The sequence below is a fragment of the Rhipicephalus sanguineus genome, chromosome 10, assembly GCF_013339695.2.
Source record: "Rhipicephalus sanguineus isolate Rsan-2018 chromosome 10, BIME_Rsan_1.4, whole genome shotgun sequence".
Lineage (NCBI taxonomy): Eukaryota > Metazoa > Arthropoda > Arachnida > Ixodida > Ixodidae > Rhipicephalus > Rhipicephalus sanguineus.
The window spans coordinates 143,909,844-143,928,418 of NC_051185.1; the positions used below are offsets into that span (position 1 = coordinate 143,909,844).

General features: G+C 42.8%; 1 protein-coding gene across 1 annotated transcript; it reads left to right on the plus strand.

Annotated features, from left to right (window-relative positions):
- Positions 1–2,277: 2,277 nt before the first annotated feature.
- On the plus strand, positions 2,278–9,101 carry LOC119406792 (adult enhancer factor 1-like). The gene is made up of 3 exons (XM_049420213.1): positions 2,278–2,321; positions 5,596–5,660; positions 8,548–9,101. The coding sequence occupies exons 1-3, from the start codon at positions 2,278–2,280 to the stop codon at positions 8,976–8,978; spliced, it is 540 nt and encodes a 179-aa protein (XP_049276170.1). The 3' UTR covers positions 8,979–9,101.
- The last annotated feature ends 9,474 nt before the right edge of the window (positions 9,102–18,575 follow it).

Genomic DNA, 18,575 nt, shown 5'->3' on the forward strand with positions numbered 1-18,575 from the left:
CGGTTCGCGGTCGGACTCGCCGCGCCGGTCGTGATTGCGTGTGCTTAGTTCTTTCATGCCTACAGCTGTTGGTGTTAAAAAAATCACATACGTTGATTACATTTCTGTGGATAAGGCCGTCCTAAGCTCCGCGTTTCTATCCATCGACTAGATCGCGGCTGAGCGCGCCAATTTTCGTGCTGCTCGTAAGAATTGAAATAAAATTCTGTACCACTAAATATTTTGCCGTTTTTCCTGTTTTTCGGCTGTTACGTTTCCTGTCTCTTACGTTTATTTCCTACGGTCCCTTCAAAAACGTATCAGCGGGGTTCTACTGTACCTCCAAAACAAGTCGTGATCACTTGCCAGGTGTGGTGTTGCCCTGCAAGGCGCAAGGGTGTGGGTTTGATTCCTGGTCACCGTGGCTGCATTTTGAAAGGTGTACAATGCAGAAAGTTCCTGTGTACTTAAATTAGGGTGCTCATTACCCCAAGTGGGTACTACCCTAAGTGGATTATTTTATACCCCAGGTAGTATAAATATAATCTGGAATACCCCTCCTCCCCCATGACGTTCCTCGTAGTCATATCTTGGTTTTGCCATGTGTAACGTGAGAGTTTCTTAAAATTTCTTCTAAATGAACCAGGTATGTCCACACACTTATGTTTCTGCATATTTTTTGGGCCTTCATGTTTGGGAGTCACTGTTTTTCTCTGGCAAACACAGTCGTGTGTCGCTGTCTTCTTGCTGTCAGAAGTTTGCTGAATTAATTTGCTGAAGTGAGTTTAGATGAATTCTTTCAGAGAATAAGTTAAGAGAAGCTTGAGACGAAGTTAAGAGCCAAAATTAGTCAGTGATGGAACGAGAAATATTAGGCTTAGCATTAAAAAACAAAAAAACGGCAGCGTGGATTCGAGGGCAAGCAAGTGTCGCTTATAACACCTAGTCTACATTTAGCAGAAGAAAAAGGTAGCGGGGTGGGCTATGTAAAGTGTGGGACTTACAACCAGTGGTCTATTAAGAGTTACAGAATGGCTTTGGAAGGAATGGAAGCGCAGGTGAGGACTGCTTTTGAACATTTCCAAATTATGTGCATGCCATCACTCCTCATGCAAGACAAGGGTACTTCTATATCACTTACGTGCATTGTAAAAAAACTGCATGGCATAAAACGATGTTTATTTGAATAATTATAGATGATCTAGTTTTTGTGTTATGTAAATCTTTTAATCCTTCTTTGTTGTGAAAAAAAAAAACACATGTATTTTTATGTACCACTGTTTTCTGCCACCTGTGCTTATTGTTTTGTTTTTAGGGGTGATGGGGCTCATCAAGCTGCCTTATGCAGCTTTCTTGCTGTCATGCGAAACTAAAGATGCACATTTGTGATGTACTGTGTGGTTTAATAAACTGAAACTCGGGCCTTTCTCCTGCAGTGGGCATAAAAATAACAGTAATATCTGGGGTTTAATGTCCCAAAACCACAATATGTTTATGAGAGACGCCGTAGTGGAGGGCTCCTGAAATTTCGACCACCTGGCATTCTTTAAGGTGCACCTAAATCTAAGTACACGTGCCTCAAACATTTTCGCCTCCATCGAAAATGTAGCCGCCGCGGCCGGGATTCGATCCCACGACCGGACATAAAAATAGGCTGGTGTTTATGTTGAAACACGTTAGACAGCAGGTACAGTGCGTGCGTCGGCTAGTCCGAGTGACAAGAGGACAATCCTGTCAATACCCGTGAGCAGATCTCTTGTCTGTTGGTTGTGAATGTAAGGTACAGTCGTGATGTAGTCATGATATATGTATGAGCTGCTGTTGAAGTAGCATTTGCAATGATTTTTATCCCTCTAGATTGCTTTTAAGAAAAGCGGTATGGCTCTGTACATCCTCCATCAAATAGACCTCCACTGATTTCCCACTTTTGTACTTCATACTAAGTGAAGTTTGGTAGCACTCCACTTCAAATAACCCGGTCCAATCTACATACCCTGTGATTGCAATTTCAAAACTCTGAAGTGAATTTTGTAATGATGGGGGTTCTTCATACGTGGTAGTTCTAACGCTAAGCCTTTCACTCTGGTTCTTCATGCTGCAGATTTCTTCAATAATAGCCAGTTCTTATTCAAGCATGGCTAAGTGTGATCGCAACAGCAATGGGTTGACCGTTGGAATTGTATCTTGAGCTTAGCTTCACACGTTCTCGGCGGCAGAAATAAGTTCGACACTAGCTCTGTGTTGATATATCCACCTTAACTTGAAGCCCCATCTGGACCTTGTCTAGTTCTGTTGAGGATGACACCTGATGTGAACAGGCCCAAGATGCTCATTGCACCTCTGTGGGTGCATTCACATTGACGTGTTCACTGCTAAAGCCGCAGCCCTAAATATTGCGGTGTTAACAGTGTACGTACAAATGGCTTGAGGTTAAATGTGGGCTGTTGGATAACTCTTCCAGCTGTGGTGTCAGGCACCTATCCAGGCATTAGACCAATGCATTTTCATAGGTGCGATTTCAAGATTAGTCCACTGCATCAGTTCATTAAGACGATACTGTAATAATGCATTCTCCCTGGCATTATCACTATAAATTGTGGAGTACATGATATGGAATTTATAACGGATTGTTATTATGCCTGGTGTTTTTCTTATCTTTTTTCTGGCCGCTGTACATCATTAGAACAGTGTTCACAGTGGTGAGCAGTTTATTGTCGTGCAAAGGTCCACACGTTGGGTTGCCTTGTATATCTTTAAAAGGTTAATCTTTTCTGTAAGGTTTTACTGACATGTAAACGATTGTCTGCTTGTGTTGTCTGGTGAAAAATAAACAGCACCATTTCTGACTTTTGCTCCAGTGACGTTTTATTACACCTTTTATAATGACATAAGCGTGTTTGCTATGCTATTTATGTTGGCTGAAAGTCAATCAAATGACATGGCACCTTGAGCGCTCATCTTGCCAAAGGTGTGCTTGCTGTTATTGATTCTGTAATGCCTGTTTGTGTGGAGTTGAGGCCGTCTAAATGTCATTGTTCTGTGATGCGATCAATTTGCTCATGTTGTTCAGTTCATGTTGATTTGAGAGCAATTGCAGCAAGATCACAAATCTAGTGTGTCTTAAAACAGTAAGCAATCATAGGAAAAGCATCGTCTTGCAAAACAACAGGCCGTGTTTACCCTGTGCAGTCATAATTTTATGCACTCCCAAGCTGAGGTGAATGATAAATGTGCATTGAGCATTATGCAGGTGTGGCAGTGATGCTCCTCCTCTCCTGTTTCAAGTATGCATGCAGTGGCGTATCAACTTGTTCATGAGTGGGAGGGCAAGCCTCTCTCACTCAGTTGGCGATATATATATATATATATGTATGTATGTATAGCAAGTTTACATCGTATGCAATGAACCTTCACTTGAGAGTCAGCGCTGTCCAGTTGTACTTCTTTGCCGTCCGAGTTGTATCTTGCGCTGTACAAGTCATAGCAGCAGGCCCGTAGGACTCGTCAATGACAATTACAAAGAAAAAAGGTCCCAGAGTGCTTTCTCGGGGCGTGCCACACTGAATCTGTTTTTCAGTTGAGCATTCTATTTCCACTCTTTACAGTCTGAGTTCGGCGTTGCAAATACAATGAGTATGAAAAATGTGCTACGCCTCAAATACTTTAAATTTTCACTTTTCAAACAAAACATGTAGTTGACAAATAAAGTGCTTAAGATAAGAATTAATAATATGCCGTGTGCCAATTGTTTACTCTAAGAGCTCTCTAATATTAAGTCTCTCTGAAGAAGGAGACCGAGTTCAGTCGATTTAGTTGTAGGAAAACCACAATTAGCTAGTTGTATAAGAATATGAATGACTATACGAATATACATACTAGCTCATTCTTTGCCTTCTTACTTTTCACAGTGGAGAGGAGGGAAGAGAGGGAAAGTTTTCCTTTACCCCCCCCCTCCTCTAATAAATACGCCTATGCAAACTGTGTAAGCTGAAATTTTCTTCAAAAAAAGTTGGAAGACGCTCAAGCTTCACTTCAAAAGTAGAACGCAATGGTGTAATTAGGCTCTGTGTGCATCGCCTTCTCAAGTGCTAGCCTGGCTTCGGTTCTCGGCGGACACCACAACCATGCAGCAAGTAAACAAACATCTGTCCGAGTAACATTGGCCGTTTAAAACTATCCTTTAATGCTTGCGCCAAGTACAGTTGCGAAGTGCCCACGCCATAATTCTTCCTTTTGCGAATCAGTAAAGTTCCCAAGACGCGTCCGTAAGGCAACACGCGAAGCTGCTCACTTTGTTGATGCTTTTGCTGCTGATGTTGATTAAATATGTCTGAGCGCTTTCTACTGAGTGGGCCTTTGAACCCCTCACTCGTTGTGAAATTCATGTTTTGACGCCTGGCGCGATTCTATGCTTTTGCCCTGCAACATTAAATGCGTTAAGGAGACCCCTCGCATTATGTGATATTCGTATAGTTTTTTTTTCAGTAGCAGTTCCAAGCAATGGCGTGGCTCTGTGGTAGAGCACCTGCTTGCCGCGCAGAAGGCCTGAATTCGATTCCCGCTTGAGGCAAAGTTTTTTATTATTTATTTGCATCTATCTGGAAATTTCATTCACAGACAACGCTGATTTTCTGCTCACAACCACCGACGCCGAAATTTCTGTAAAACGAGCTCTTGAACTCAATCATGTTAACATGTGGCCCATTACAAGGCTAAACTACCCCGCTTTGTTTGCTTCCGTATTACTCGTTAGCTGTTTATAATTGGTCGAAATTTTCTGGGTCATGCCCGCAGCATCTGCTTGTAACGCGATGCCACAGATGCCTCAAAAATGACCCATCGCATAATGACCACTTATGCTCGAATACATAAAACATAAGAGAATAAGTTATTTTCAATACTGCATATTTTTCGCCATTGGTTCTTCACTATTGGTCAAAGATTTTGGGTGCGCCATAAAATCGGTTCTTACACGATTTCAAATCTGTGAAAACTCACTCACTGTCTTATATGATTTCAAATCTGTGATAAGCAAGACATAATAACGTGTATGTTTTTTTCGTCCCGCAACGCTCATTTTGCGATTCTCGCAATTTCGAAGACCCTTGGTTGGCAGGTATGTAGTATAACATCATGAATGGCAAGCTATTTTCTTGTGGCCAAGGAAAAGGTTCTTAAAAAATTGTTAAGTTCAATCTTTGGTTCTTTTAGAATACTATTTCAATTATCTTTACTAATAATAAAATGACCACTTCCAAGCAGGTGCCATTGAGCGCTGGTATGAGAATTTCAAGGGCAATGACCCAAGGCATTTTTTCTTGCTTGGCCAATTCTTTTTTAATAATAGCTTGTTTGTCATTCTAAAAGGGCACTTAACACTGCTCACCCATTTTCTCGGTTTGGGGTCTCTTTTAACGGACAACCAGTCACCTGCCAAAAAGTAACTTGCATGAGCTGATAAATCGCATAGGCTCTCTTTTTATATCAACGAAGATACCGTCAAACATGTATTGTGGTGCATGAAACAGGTGTCCTAGGGAGACAAGGTTCTGTGGCCACAATATCCTTGAACACTGGTTGTCTGGCCCTGTCATGATGTGTATTCTTTCTCTCCAGGGTATCCGCCATCTGTCCTGTCTCCCAAGAGTTGAACAAGATCGTCGCCTTTGTGTTACTGGACAGTGCGAGTGACAACACGCAGTGAAGATAACCTTATTTGGGCGAGCTGAGAGCCTGTGTCTCCATCGTCATTTGTGCAATTTCTGGGCTTAGACAACCTTTCACTAATTTTTATGCTCATGTGTATGGCAGGCACAATGGGCCTTTTATTGAGTTTGTCATATCTAACTCAATAAAAAGGCCATTGTGAACGGCATCCTGCCTGTGTGCTTTTATTTTGGTATTCACATTGTGTGTATGCATTAACGGACATATAGCATCAAATGTGTTACTCAAGAGCTAGGTTTCGCATCAATTGAGTGAGTAAGCTGTGCTGATTTGTTACACCTGTTATAGAACTGGAGTTTATGGTGAACATTTTGATGAGACACGGTCACATAAACTTGATAAGTGCTGACGCTTGTCCTGTCCTGCATAAGTTTGTTCTGTAAAATTTTGGGCTATAATGCTACGTCTACCACTTTTGAGGTAGCTTTATTTATTTTTCCTTTTGGTCATGGCCTTGCGCATGTCATATTGTGCTGCTTTTCTTGAGATTGGCACCTCAGCAAATTCCAGCAAAACACGATTAGAATTGAAAGAAAGAAATTGTTACAAATTGCTGCCCTGGACAGATTTTCTTGTTTCTTTTTCTTCTTCAGTTTCTGCCGTTTGTGCTATTATTTGCTTTCATGCTCATAGTGTTTGCTTTTTACTTAGTACGTCAAGTCCTGATGCTATTGTACATCTTGTAGTACATCTTTTGCTACTACACATTAGTTATGAGAGGCAGCTGTAAATTTAGAGGGTTCGTTTTGCTTATCTGGTTGCTCTAGCCCAGTTTAGCTGTTCAGCTAGAGTGTTAATGAAAAATTGTTAAGATGTGTGATGCTTTCTATGTAATTTTTATACCATGTTTAAAAACAAGCATAAGATATATCGTAAAAATGAAGTTGATAACGTAAACCTCTTCATTTAAAATATTGAGAAGTTTTCTGTATATAAAACACTGCATACATTTGCCAGGAAAGTTAATGCTTTTGATTGTGTAGGACACCACGACTACCATCTGCCAGTAGAAAGCTCAAGAAGCGCTGGAGCTCTCAGTGTACAGATTCTACCAAGCGGAGACTCCGGAGGTCACAGTGAGCAAATAGATACTGTAACCCCCTTCATTACTGACAAAGGCTAGGCACGCGTGCCATTAAAAGTTGTCTCTTACACTTTGCTATCTTTGTGCTGTGCTGTCTGGTCACTCCGAAATCCGCGGCACACATTGTGTGGTGGGAGTCATGTTCTTTGATTCCCTTTCTGAGTGTGGTTGTCCATACAATGAAGTAGAGCCTTTTTCTAAACATATAAAGAGACTGAAGCTACGACAACAGGTGAAGATCAGGTGATGCTGATAAACAATGACATGATAGAATGTCCTTTCTAAGATCCAATGCAGACAACAATGGCATAGAACAGCACCAGAAAAGAGAGCAATGTCCGAATTTTTGAAAATTAGGAAAGGCAAAAGATGTCAGCCTCGAAGCTAAAGTCTTGCCTCATTAATGTCCTGGTGTTTTCCTAATGTCCTAATGTCATTGCCTTTGTACTTTAATTAAACGGAACCTCACAGCAGTGTCAACACTCATAGAGTTTCCTACAATAATTACTAGAGGGAACTCTGGTGTTGCGATCATTTAGCCACCATGGGAATGATGGGTAGTTCACGGATTTGCCTAATCTTCGTGCTTGCAGCTCGAACGCACTTGCAGCTTTTTTTATTGTTGTGTTTTGGCTTTCGTTTCGGATAACAAAACGGATCGTTGTGCACTTCGTGAGCCGATTTGAATTGGTGAGCCTAGAAATGTCAAGATGGTGAAGTGGAACTGCTGAACGTGTGCTGAACTTCGTCTTGCGACAAAGCGGCTGCAGGCGACGCGGAGCCAAACGGAGCGGAAAGAACGAAGCTTAGACAAATTCGTGTGCTACCCATCATTCCCATGCTGGCTGAAGCGCCATGCGTTGCATCTTCCATAGACACTAGCGCCAGTTTTCCCTCTAGTGTATTATTATGAAACTCTATTTCAACACTGACAGCAATGGTCATCGAAAGAATGTGCATGGAGTGTCCCTATAATTGCTATTGCAGACTGATATGCAGATTATTGCACTCAAAACAAACACCCATGTGCTTTTCCCAATGTATAAATAACTTTCAGTGTTCGTCTTCAGTCCTTATCTCGAAGTGCAATCTTAAAAGGTTTGGAATATGAGCTGCCCACTCGCCCTCATGTGATTGTTCGGGATTGTGCTTTCACTTTCCAAATCTTTCCAAGATCACTGGCTTCAATGTGACATGGTGTTCTTAATATTCCACAAGCGTTGCTTTATTTTTCTTGGAAAAGAAAGCATAAAACGTACGTTTCTTTAAACACTAATTGGTTGCTTCTCACCGTCCTCCACAATGCCTGTGTTGCCACCATGTATGTTAAGTATGTCGTGAACGTTTTGCTAATTCAACCTAAACATTAGATAGTTGTTCAAAACAATGATGAAATGTTCGTAAGCCTATCAACATGAAAGTAGTGTTGCTCAGTTAAATTCCTCAGTTACTTCTATAAATTACAGCTGCATTTTGATGGCACACCCATTGTGTGACTTACTAGTGTTCAGCAAAGTGAAGCAAAAAATGCCCTTTCTTAGTGTGGCTGTATTTGCGTCTTGTACTTTATGAAGATGCTTTATTAACGGACAATTGCTGCCCCCATGCCTTTTCCAAAGGGGCAGATTTACTGCACCCAGAACGGCTTTCTAATATCCTTGATCACTTTCATTACTGACCATTTCAGATAGTGCTGAGAAGCTCACCAAGTCCAGTTTATACATGGGCCTGTATTATTTCTTATGCATTACTTGCAGGCAGTGGCGAGCCGCCATTCCTTCGGTCCCTGGAGGAAGTAACCTTCAGCCGACCATCGTCTGGGCACACGACCACCTACATACAAAGCCACATGGCCTGGGCATCGGTCCACAGCCCTGACACATCAACTAACATCGACAGCACCCTCGGGCGTGAGCTACATCGCATCAGCTCGGAGGTTTCCTTCAGCCCTGCGCTGGGGACGTCCAGCGTAGGAATGGCCGTTCCGGAGCCGAACGTTGCCACGTCCGGGTTGAAGCCATTCCATTGCCACCTGTGCCCAAAGAGGTTTGCCTACAAGCACGTGCTCGAGAACCACATCAGGACGCACACAGGCGAGCGTCCATTCAAATGTCCAACTTGTCTGAAGGACTTTGCGCGCAAGGACTACCTCAGCTACCACGTGCGGATGTGCAGGTGCAGGCGTTAACGTGTTGTGCTGGAGGGGCATTGCACGGCAGGTTCTTTGCTGCGAGCTGTGACCAAAGCAGTGGTGTACACAGTTGATTGTAGCTTTTGTACAATAGGTGCAGTGGAAAGTATTAAATAGTTTCATGAGCATATCTGTTTATAATACAGGAAAGTTGTGCAATATGGGACAAAGATGAAGACAAGGGAACAATTACACAAGGGAACAAGTACAAGCACACACTACCAGCTGATTTATTTTCGAAAGAAAACTCAATATAAGTGCAGCATAGACCACTTATAACGTAACCGCTTACAGTGCAGTACCAGCTATAATGCGGTTTTTTCTGACTCCCGTTTACCCTCCCATAGAACTCCATGTATACGCATACCGCTTATTGTGCAGTCCCCCGAGATGAAAGACCGGTTATAATGCGGCTGCCAGAACGTTCTCAGAGGGGAGCCGGCGGGGGAGAGAGCGGCGACGGCGTTACGAAGGAGGAGGGGACGCGGAACGAACGAACAAGGAGCGGGGGGAGAAAGAAGAAAAGGGACGGCGGCGGGGGGCAGCAGCCCGGCGCGGGTGCGTGGTGTGAGGAGGGGAGCGGTTGCGTGGCCGACAGAGAAACCTTTGCGCCTTCACTTCGGCCGCTTAACACGCGCGCTCCACTACGCCCGCGTCCGCATCAAGAGCGCGTTACCGCTGTTTGTCTCCGTCGGGAAAATAGTTGCTTCATCGTAGAGCGCAGATATCGCGCGTGCAACCTCGATTCCCCCGCAAGTAACAAAGCTTTGAGACGCGATTGAGCTTTCGCCTTTGCCACCAACAGGCGGACTTACAAGCTTGAAATACTTTTTGCAGGATAGTTGCCGCGGCTGTTCTCCCGACCGCGAACTGAAACTTCATTTCATGCGAGATGCCCTCGGTTTAGCTCGCGAGTGCGATCTCTTCTACGCCCGATATCCGTGTTGTCAAGGGTATAAGCTTCTCGCGACGGCATGCCAAGTTGCAAAGTGCACCGCTAGGCCTAACAAGCGCTAGCTGCCGGCAGCCGCGGGCTACAGAAGTTGCGGTTTGGTGCCGAGTCAATGAAACATTTTGCAGTTGCATTTAGAAGGGGTGACTTACATCTTTAACGAAAACGCGGGCGTGCGTGTGAAATACTCGAGTGGTGGTTTGTGGTCGCCACCGTTTTCGACATCGCGCACGCGCAGTGTGTTACCGCGGCGACTTCCCGTGACGGCGCATTTTTTCCGCATTCGTTATGTCGGCACTGCAGGTCCGCGGACGCTAACCGTTCAACATTTTCAAATGTAAGCAGCAGCAAACTTTTTGTCCCAGTTACATGCCTCGATAGTCGGAATCGCGCGCCTGCCTGTTGGTCATGTTTTGCACACGTGCAACCTTTCAAAAATGTTGTTTTGGTTATAGTGCGGTACCGCTTATAGTGCAGATATTCGAGACTCCGGCGACTTACGTTATAAGCGGTCTATGCTGTAACAGCATGCACATGTTCAAAGGGCCAACATCAAAAGCGATCCTGCAAAAAAACAAATTCGCTGTCGTGCAAAACGATTGATGGTATGCTGACACACCTACTGCCGAACAATTTTATAAAATAAGCCTCAGCTAACTTTCTTGCTACAGCGTCACGACTTCGTTTTAAGATCTTTGTGGAAGAAAACATGGCTACACAAGTACATGACTTACAATGAAATGAGCGTACCTCCTTGCAAAGCTTTAAATATTGTCGTGCGATTGTGATGGTAAGACCCAAGCAGTGAAACTCTTAAGACTGAGCTACTTATAGGAAGGAATACTCAAAAATCAAAGTATTAGCAGGTAACACTCAAAGTCCAATGACAGTAGCAAGCATGGCCGGTACTTGTATATAATCTTATCGTTGGTGAAACTCATCGGCTTTTATACATGCGGGATCAAACATTCTAATGTTAATGGTGGCGCTTGCATTAGTTCCAGAATAAACTCAACTACTCTCATCGTGCACGCAATCTTATCAGATAACTTGAAAATGATCGTGAAGGTTCCTATACATTCTGGTATGGCCTGCACCGAGCAATAGCACCTGGATATTTAGCCAGTGACAGGTGGTCGTGATGAAAAGAAAACAAGTACGCCTGACTATATAACCGTGGTGGCAGCGTGAACTGTGCAGCATATAGCCTTGCAGATTTTGTTGAATTGGATTTGAAATGTCTGTGTTCAACATGCTGGATTGTTGAAGACGTCATGGTTGCTGGCATCCTTATGGACAGCCCTTGGCCTTGGACTGTTTCAGCCCAGTTTCTTTGCCCTTTGTGAAAGTAACTTAAGTTGAAATAATCCTCAGTAAATAATATGCATTGTCAAAGTACACTCATTAGAACTTCATTCTCGTGAAAAGTGAACTCAGTGGTGTTGCTGAATCCGATGGTCGATGGCCTTTGCATATATTTCTTGTTCTCCTGCATTGCCAGTCTGAGGTGTGTAGTAACTGGCAGTTCGATCGGGCTATTTGGTGCAAATTCATGATATGTGTCAGGATGTAATATACGAAAGGTAGGTTTAATAATGATGGCAGCCACTATGGCACAAAATAATTCAACGAAAAATGTTGAAAACCTAGAAATCTGGCAGTGAAACTGCTGCACATTTCAGTGAGTGGTGGCACTAGAAAATTACATCCATTCAGCACTAATTATATTCAGTACATTACGCCTACAAGAGGTCAGGATGTGAACAGTCAAATTGCAGAGATATTATTCATTGTGCAATCCAAAAACATTGTCATGTTGCAACGCTGATCACCAAATTTCTAATAGTCAAGCTGGCTCATTATGATCAGACCGAAATTAATCACCAAATCAACCAAATCTTTGGTTTACTTCTTCACAGATGAGGGAATGTGTGCACAATGATCACAAACTTATGTTAGTCCTCCCAACAGCATACCTGCCAACTCTCCTAATTTGCACTGGAGACTCCCGATTTCTGACCTGTCTTCCCGATTGTACGATCACGGCCGTAAATCTCCCGATTATTGTCTCAACCCAATTTCACACAAAAAAAAACAAAAAAAAACTGCAGTACCGGTATGATCGTGAGTAATCGCGAGACCACCGCCGCGGCACCCCGTCGTGTCCGCTGTTACTATGCGGCACACAAGTACTTCTGGCACTACTACGCTACGGTTGTTCTAAAGTATGGCCAGGCTTTGCGAGTACGTGGTGCTTGCCGGTGTTGTATTGCGTCAGGTTGACTCACAGATAGTAGTGAAACCCAGATAGCACATTTTAAAGCAGTTTCAATTAGCTAAGCACCAAGCGATGTCTGCCCAGGCATCTAGCTTGCAAGGCATGTAAAAGAGAAAGCGTGCACTGGCCAGTGTGCCGGTGGATTTGGAACTGACGATATGAATCTGTAAGCACTGTGGTAGTGTGTTCAGTGTGAGGGAAGTGACCCACTCAGGTCCATAGAGTTCAAAATAGCATGGGCTTTACTAAGCCGCATGCTGCCTCGTATGAACATGGGAAGAAACAAGGCAAGCAGGCGACCATTGATCGAGACGGGATGTACTAAGAAGGCTTACCTCGGTGTTTCCGAAGTGTGATAAAGTTTTATGTGCTGATTATTAAACTCGAAACTACCAACATAAACTTCGCCGATGATGCGTTCGCGGTCAGAAAGCAGGAAGAATGACAGTGCTTATTCAATGCTCATTATTTAAGTAATCTTTTACCTCTGACCTCACCAGGCAGCATAGTATAGGCACGTGTCTGCTTATCATGATGACGTGCCTTGCTACGCAGCACTCCTCCCCCTTTACAAGTAAAGGTGTTGTGGGGCACATCTTGCTCTGGTCGATCGTCGAAGCAGTTGATTGACATGCTGCTGAATGTCCTCGTCGTTAGGACCATTGTTGGCCACTAGGGTCATTTCCAGAGGGTAGACATTTCCAGAGGGTAGACATGGCTGGTAGAGCCTTTGGTGACGCAAGCGTGTGAAACCTCATTTGATCGGCGTGACAGCATTTCTGTTCGCTAGGGCTGGCCACTGTCGCCAGTGTTGTCCTGACAGTGCCTGGTAGACACCTTGGACCTGGATGAAAACTGCTAAAGCTGTAATGATATGCCTGTGGAGAATAGCATGCTAGACATACTATGCTTCCAGTCATTGTTATCGCCGGGATCGGGAATGCGTGACTCCAACTTTGTCCTTATCTGATACCCCAGCAGCGTTTCCGCGGGCGACTTCCCTTCTTTAACTGGTGTTCTGTGATACCAACATAAGAATCTGGCTAGGCACATTGTCACACTGCCTCCCTTCACTTTCCTAAGGCCATCCTTAATTGTTCTGACCGCTTTTTCGGCAAGGCTGTTTGACTGTGGATGGTATGCCGCCGAAGTTAGGTGCTGAATGTGGTTGCGGCCATAAACTCCGGGAGGATAGCTGCCACACACTGCCACATACTGCTGGAAGATAGCTGCCACATACTGCGGTCCGTTATGAGACACCAACGTGCGTGGCCAGATATCTGATGACTCACATGAGGAGATTAAAATCAAATCACTATGCAAAGCCAGCTATCTCATGTGACGAACAGGGTGGACCGTTGCCAGACCTGAACAGCTTAGGAATGCCATGGTGAGCAAAGAAGCTCTTGAGGACACCTACGACCATGTCCACAGCGGTTTGTGGGAGAGTCACTTCTGAGTATCACGAGTATAGTTAACAATGATTAAAAAGCTGTGTTCATTACAATGGAAAAGGTCCGTACTTGAGACTTCTGGAGTTCCAGATAGTGGAGTTGGGATGGGAGGTGCCGCAGTGCTTGCTCACAGTGAAGTGCACCATTCGCACTTAGAGTCTAGTTCAGTGATATTGGTGGTGATACCTGGCCACTAAGTGCACTCAAGTCAAGGGCCTTAGCTTTACACCAACTGACATCTTGCCTGCTGTAGAAGAGTGTCAACGCAGACAGTTTCAGTGGAGGAGGGATGATAATGCAGGTCCCTTTAACAAGAAGGCCTTGACATATTGAGGTTTTATTGGCTACTGGGCCATGCAGGCCATGGTGAACTGGTATTGTGTTTTTCTGAGGCCACCATCATTGGACATACGTCGTAATGATGTTGTGCTTGCTGTCGGAGCATTGTGCTCTTCTAAGGTTTTCTACGTGTATCTGTAGAACCTCAGAACTACGAGACACTACGTTGGCTGTGAAGAGTTCCTATGTGCCTACTAGGCTTGATCTCTTTGATGGTATCTGTGATGGTACGTCAACAGTGGCAAACATCTTCATGGGAACGGGAAGCTTAGAAAACTTGCAGTACATATGTTTTAAAGAGCTGTTGAATCCCGGGATGAAGGGTGTTCATTTCCACCTTTAAAAACAGAGATACAAGATGCTCATGGTTTCTTTCCACTTCAAACATGATGGCTCTCCACAAACTCATTGAATCATTGCATGGCCAATTTTACGACCAGGACTTCCTTCTCAATTTTACTACAACTCTGCTCATTAGGTGTCGCAGATCTGGGTGCCAAACCCACATATCTACATTCTCCTTATGGTTGTGTGTTTGACAGCACTATGCCTGGACCAAAAGGACTTCTTTCAGCTGTAATGGCGGTTGAGTAAGTAGAGTGGTACTTTGCCATACACCATTTGGCTGTAAGTTCTTTCACTATTTGCAAGGCGGCTTCCTGTTCGAGCGGTCACATCCAACCAATATTCTGTTGTGGACAGTCATGTCACTGTACTTCCTTCCAATTTTCTAGCAACCTAAGGGTGTGCAGATGCACGTGTGCGAGCTTGTGATTCACTTTCACTTTGTATGAACGGCAAATTTCTGCTAAACATTCCTGTTTGCAGCAGTAATTGCAGAATGCAAAACCAATTTGCCAGATTCAGTTTTGCTCTTGTAGGCACAGTAGGTTATCTAGGCAGTTATTTCAGCTGTCACCACTTCTGACATGTCAGGACATGATATACAACAGGTAGGCTTAATGAGGCTTGAGCTGTTAGCCAGAAATGAGACCAACCAGTTCAGGACGAGAACGAAGACCAAGTCTTGATTGACACACACGAGTGCAGGAGGTGGAGATGGCGCCACCAACAGATCGTGTAACGAAGTGTACTAGTAGTGGTCGCAACAGTAGTTAGTACAAATTCTCTACAGAGACTCTAAAACACAGAACCACAAGCTTTACCATACCTACAAACCATAAGTGCTTATGGTTTGCGGCTACAGTTTGTACCTCCATGTTTTAGTGTCTTTACAGAAAATTTATTCGCGCTGCTGTCATGGTATTTGTGGGGATGGCCGAGTCTGGTGTGAATCAGTATCGTTGACTTGTCACATTTTGCAGATTTTTTACGTACCATAAAGTGGCGTGCCACTGAAATCATGCTTGTTTTTAGAATGCTTTGCCAGAAAAACGTTGCTAAGTCTGAGTGGCCAAAAATAGACAGAAATGTTGCCATCCAAAAAATTGAGCATCTTCATTGCACTTATAGCAACTTTGTCATGTCTCAGTTAAGAAGATTTTGTTCCTGTTTCACTTTTGTTTAATTTAGAACAAAATTCAGAGGAAGGTTGCTTTTTGCTGAAGAAGAGCAGTGCTTTCTTAAATGCTGAAGGGCACAAGAAAAGCCATGGTAACAATAGATGCACATGAACACCAAAGTAACTGTGGAAAATCTAATTTGAAATAATGCATTATACACTTTGCAAAGCAAATAGAAGCAAGGTAGTAGCTGGAGGTGTTTTGGCAAAACCATTTGTTCATAACCGTGCGGTTGGAGTGGCGGGTGTTCTCTTGGTCGTCACCTTCTTGTAGGCATGGGTGAATATTCGAGCGCTTTGAGTATTGGAATGAAATTTACAGTACTCGCTTACAGTGTTTGAATTTGTTATGACAAGAATTTAAAATTTCAAAATTTCGAAGCATTCAAAACGAACGAATAGACGTATATTTTATCTATGTAACCCACCTGAAAAGGGGGTTTCACTGCAGCATGTTGCTGCTATGCCATGAAACCACCAACCTAGGAAAAGTCTGCACCGCCCCAAAGCCACACTTCAAGGTTAAATGTACATATTACCAGAACCCTGATTAATTTTTATTTTTAAGTTTAAAAGCGTGTTGTGTGGACTTTTATGCACTAAATATAGAAAATTTTAAACTGTAGGCTATTTTACCGCTTATAACTTGCACCCTACTACTATTCAAATCCTGTTAGTATTCAAAGTTGCTTCCACTTTGCTCTGAACCAAAAAAGTGACATTTGCACAAACCTGGTTCTAATTCTTAAAAGTATTGACAATACAAGTTAATTGGGTAATGATAAAAATGCAAATTTTTCTTTATAATATGTAATATATATAGTATTTGATATTATTTAACCAAATCACTATTTGGTTCGAACCTCAAGTTCGCTATTCACCCATTCTTACCTTCTCGTAGTATTTTTAATGCGAAGCATATCGTAGGAACGTTTCTACAGGGTCACGCACAATCTTTTAGGCAGAAGTCAGGGTGAAGATGAAAGCCTGTGATGAAAGTTGCAGCCTTGAACAAAAGTCCCCTTGTCAAAACGTCGGCTCCAGCACACACCCTGTTTACGAATTCTTCATCACAATCTTTTAGGGTCACTTAGGTTTTTCTCAGGTTTCTGGTATTCCTCAGAAAATTTATTTCTTGCTTAAACACCAGGTAAAATAATTGTACAGCCTTAGACTAGACTTTATAGTGTCTATTATATGCAAAAATATTGCAATATATGCAGTAGCAATCATGAAATTAAGTTAAGTTACAGGCCTCAGTTGTGGTTTTGTTAGGAGTGTGAATCACTCAATTAACACAGGAGCTTGAAAATAGCCATTCTTTATTATATGTGATTTTATCATACACTTAAGGTGGGTTGCGTGGCTTTAAAATCATTTTAGCCCTGGGCCCTGTGATCATGAAGCTCACATCACACATAACACAGTCCAAAATCCACATGTTCATTTATTTTTTTCATAGCCTTGCATTTCTTGTGAAAGTGTAGATCTTTCCGAGAGGTTTTACTGATGCGTACACGCCTGTCTGTACATGTTGTCCGGTGAAAAATAAACCACATAATTTGTGACTTTTCGCTCTATGTATATTTTATTTCACCTCTGACAGTTTACAATAACCATGTTTTCCACAGCTGTTACATGGTTGCTTAAAATTACTGGGACAACATGGCACTTTGAGCACTCATTTTACTAAAGGTGTGTTTGCTGATTTTGATTATGCTATGCCTGTTTACATGAAGTTAGAGTTGTGGAAATGTCATTGTCCTTTAAATACACTAAATTCCCTGGTTTTGTTCAGTTCGTGTTGATTGAAAGCAGTAGGTCTTACCTCATGCCCTTAGCTGTACGGTGTTTGTGAGCATTTGATAAATATGAATGTATCTGGCCATTTTCTTTTGCGTTTGTGGTAGTTATTTGGCACTGCGAAATGTTCTTTATTTGCAACTTTTTGTTGTTTTAAATCTGCACTTGCATGAACTATTCTGTTGAGCGCAGATGACACTTTTATTCACGTTCACTTGGAAGTGTACGGAGTTTTCTTGCGATAGGCTTGCTGTTGGTACCACCTTCTTCCCGGCCAATGATGACTCGGTCGCCTCGTTAAAGGCAGGCATTATCTGTCTTTCTAAACTGACACCAGTCTGAGGCACCTTTCCCCATCCCAATGATTATTTCGTGTCACTGAGTTATTTATGTTTGCTGTCATTCCTGACATTTGAGGCTTACTCTACAAAGGCTAAGTTATCCAATAAAAGATCTTTTCAATTTTAACAATAATGTTGGACCATCGCGATGAAACATTTCATGAAACGTGCACATTGTGCTACCATATGAGTAGCCTGCTCTACTACTAAAAATATAATGACGTGCCTGGCTAGCAATAAACAGTAATTTGTTCCGAGTCTCTTGTCTGTGTAATTGGATGCTGATATTCCTTGGGTTGCTCACACCATGTGTTTTAGGTTTGCATTAACTTACCTGCTGTTAAGTATAGGGTGCTGTAAAGTACCTGGGTGACCACAATTTGGATGAAGGCAGATAATTGCAATGACATTAATTTTAAAGTAAAGTAGAGAGTTTCAACCATTGTGTGTGATCACAGGTCAACTTTCTATGCGGGTTTGTATCATTAAAAATAAAGATTTCTAACAGTGCTAAACCTACTGAATAGTGCACTTTTGGCTTATTGATGACCTTAATTTCTACTTTTTGCTCACTGTGCATTATCCCAGAATGAAACTCACGCAAGCTGCCCCAAGCGTACTGCTTTCATGGTGTAAGGGTTCTTTATTCATTGATAGTCATATCTGTTAGTGCAGAGATTTTCGTTGTTATGCTGTGTGCTGGCTGTGTGTTAATTTGTATGTCTTAATGTCGCCCCAAATACACCTCAAAGATGCTCCAAATATGGCCTTTTTAGTGGGGGCCTCAATTACATCCCAAATACACCCCACCTCATTTTTTTAGAGTATACGTTTTTTTTTTATCTCTATGAAGATGCCATAAAGAATGTAAGTGTGGAGCATGAAACAGGTTCTCTTGTAAGAAG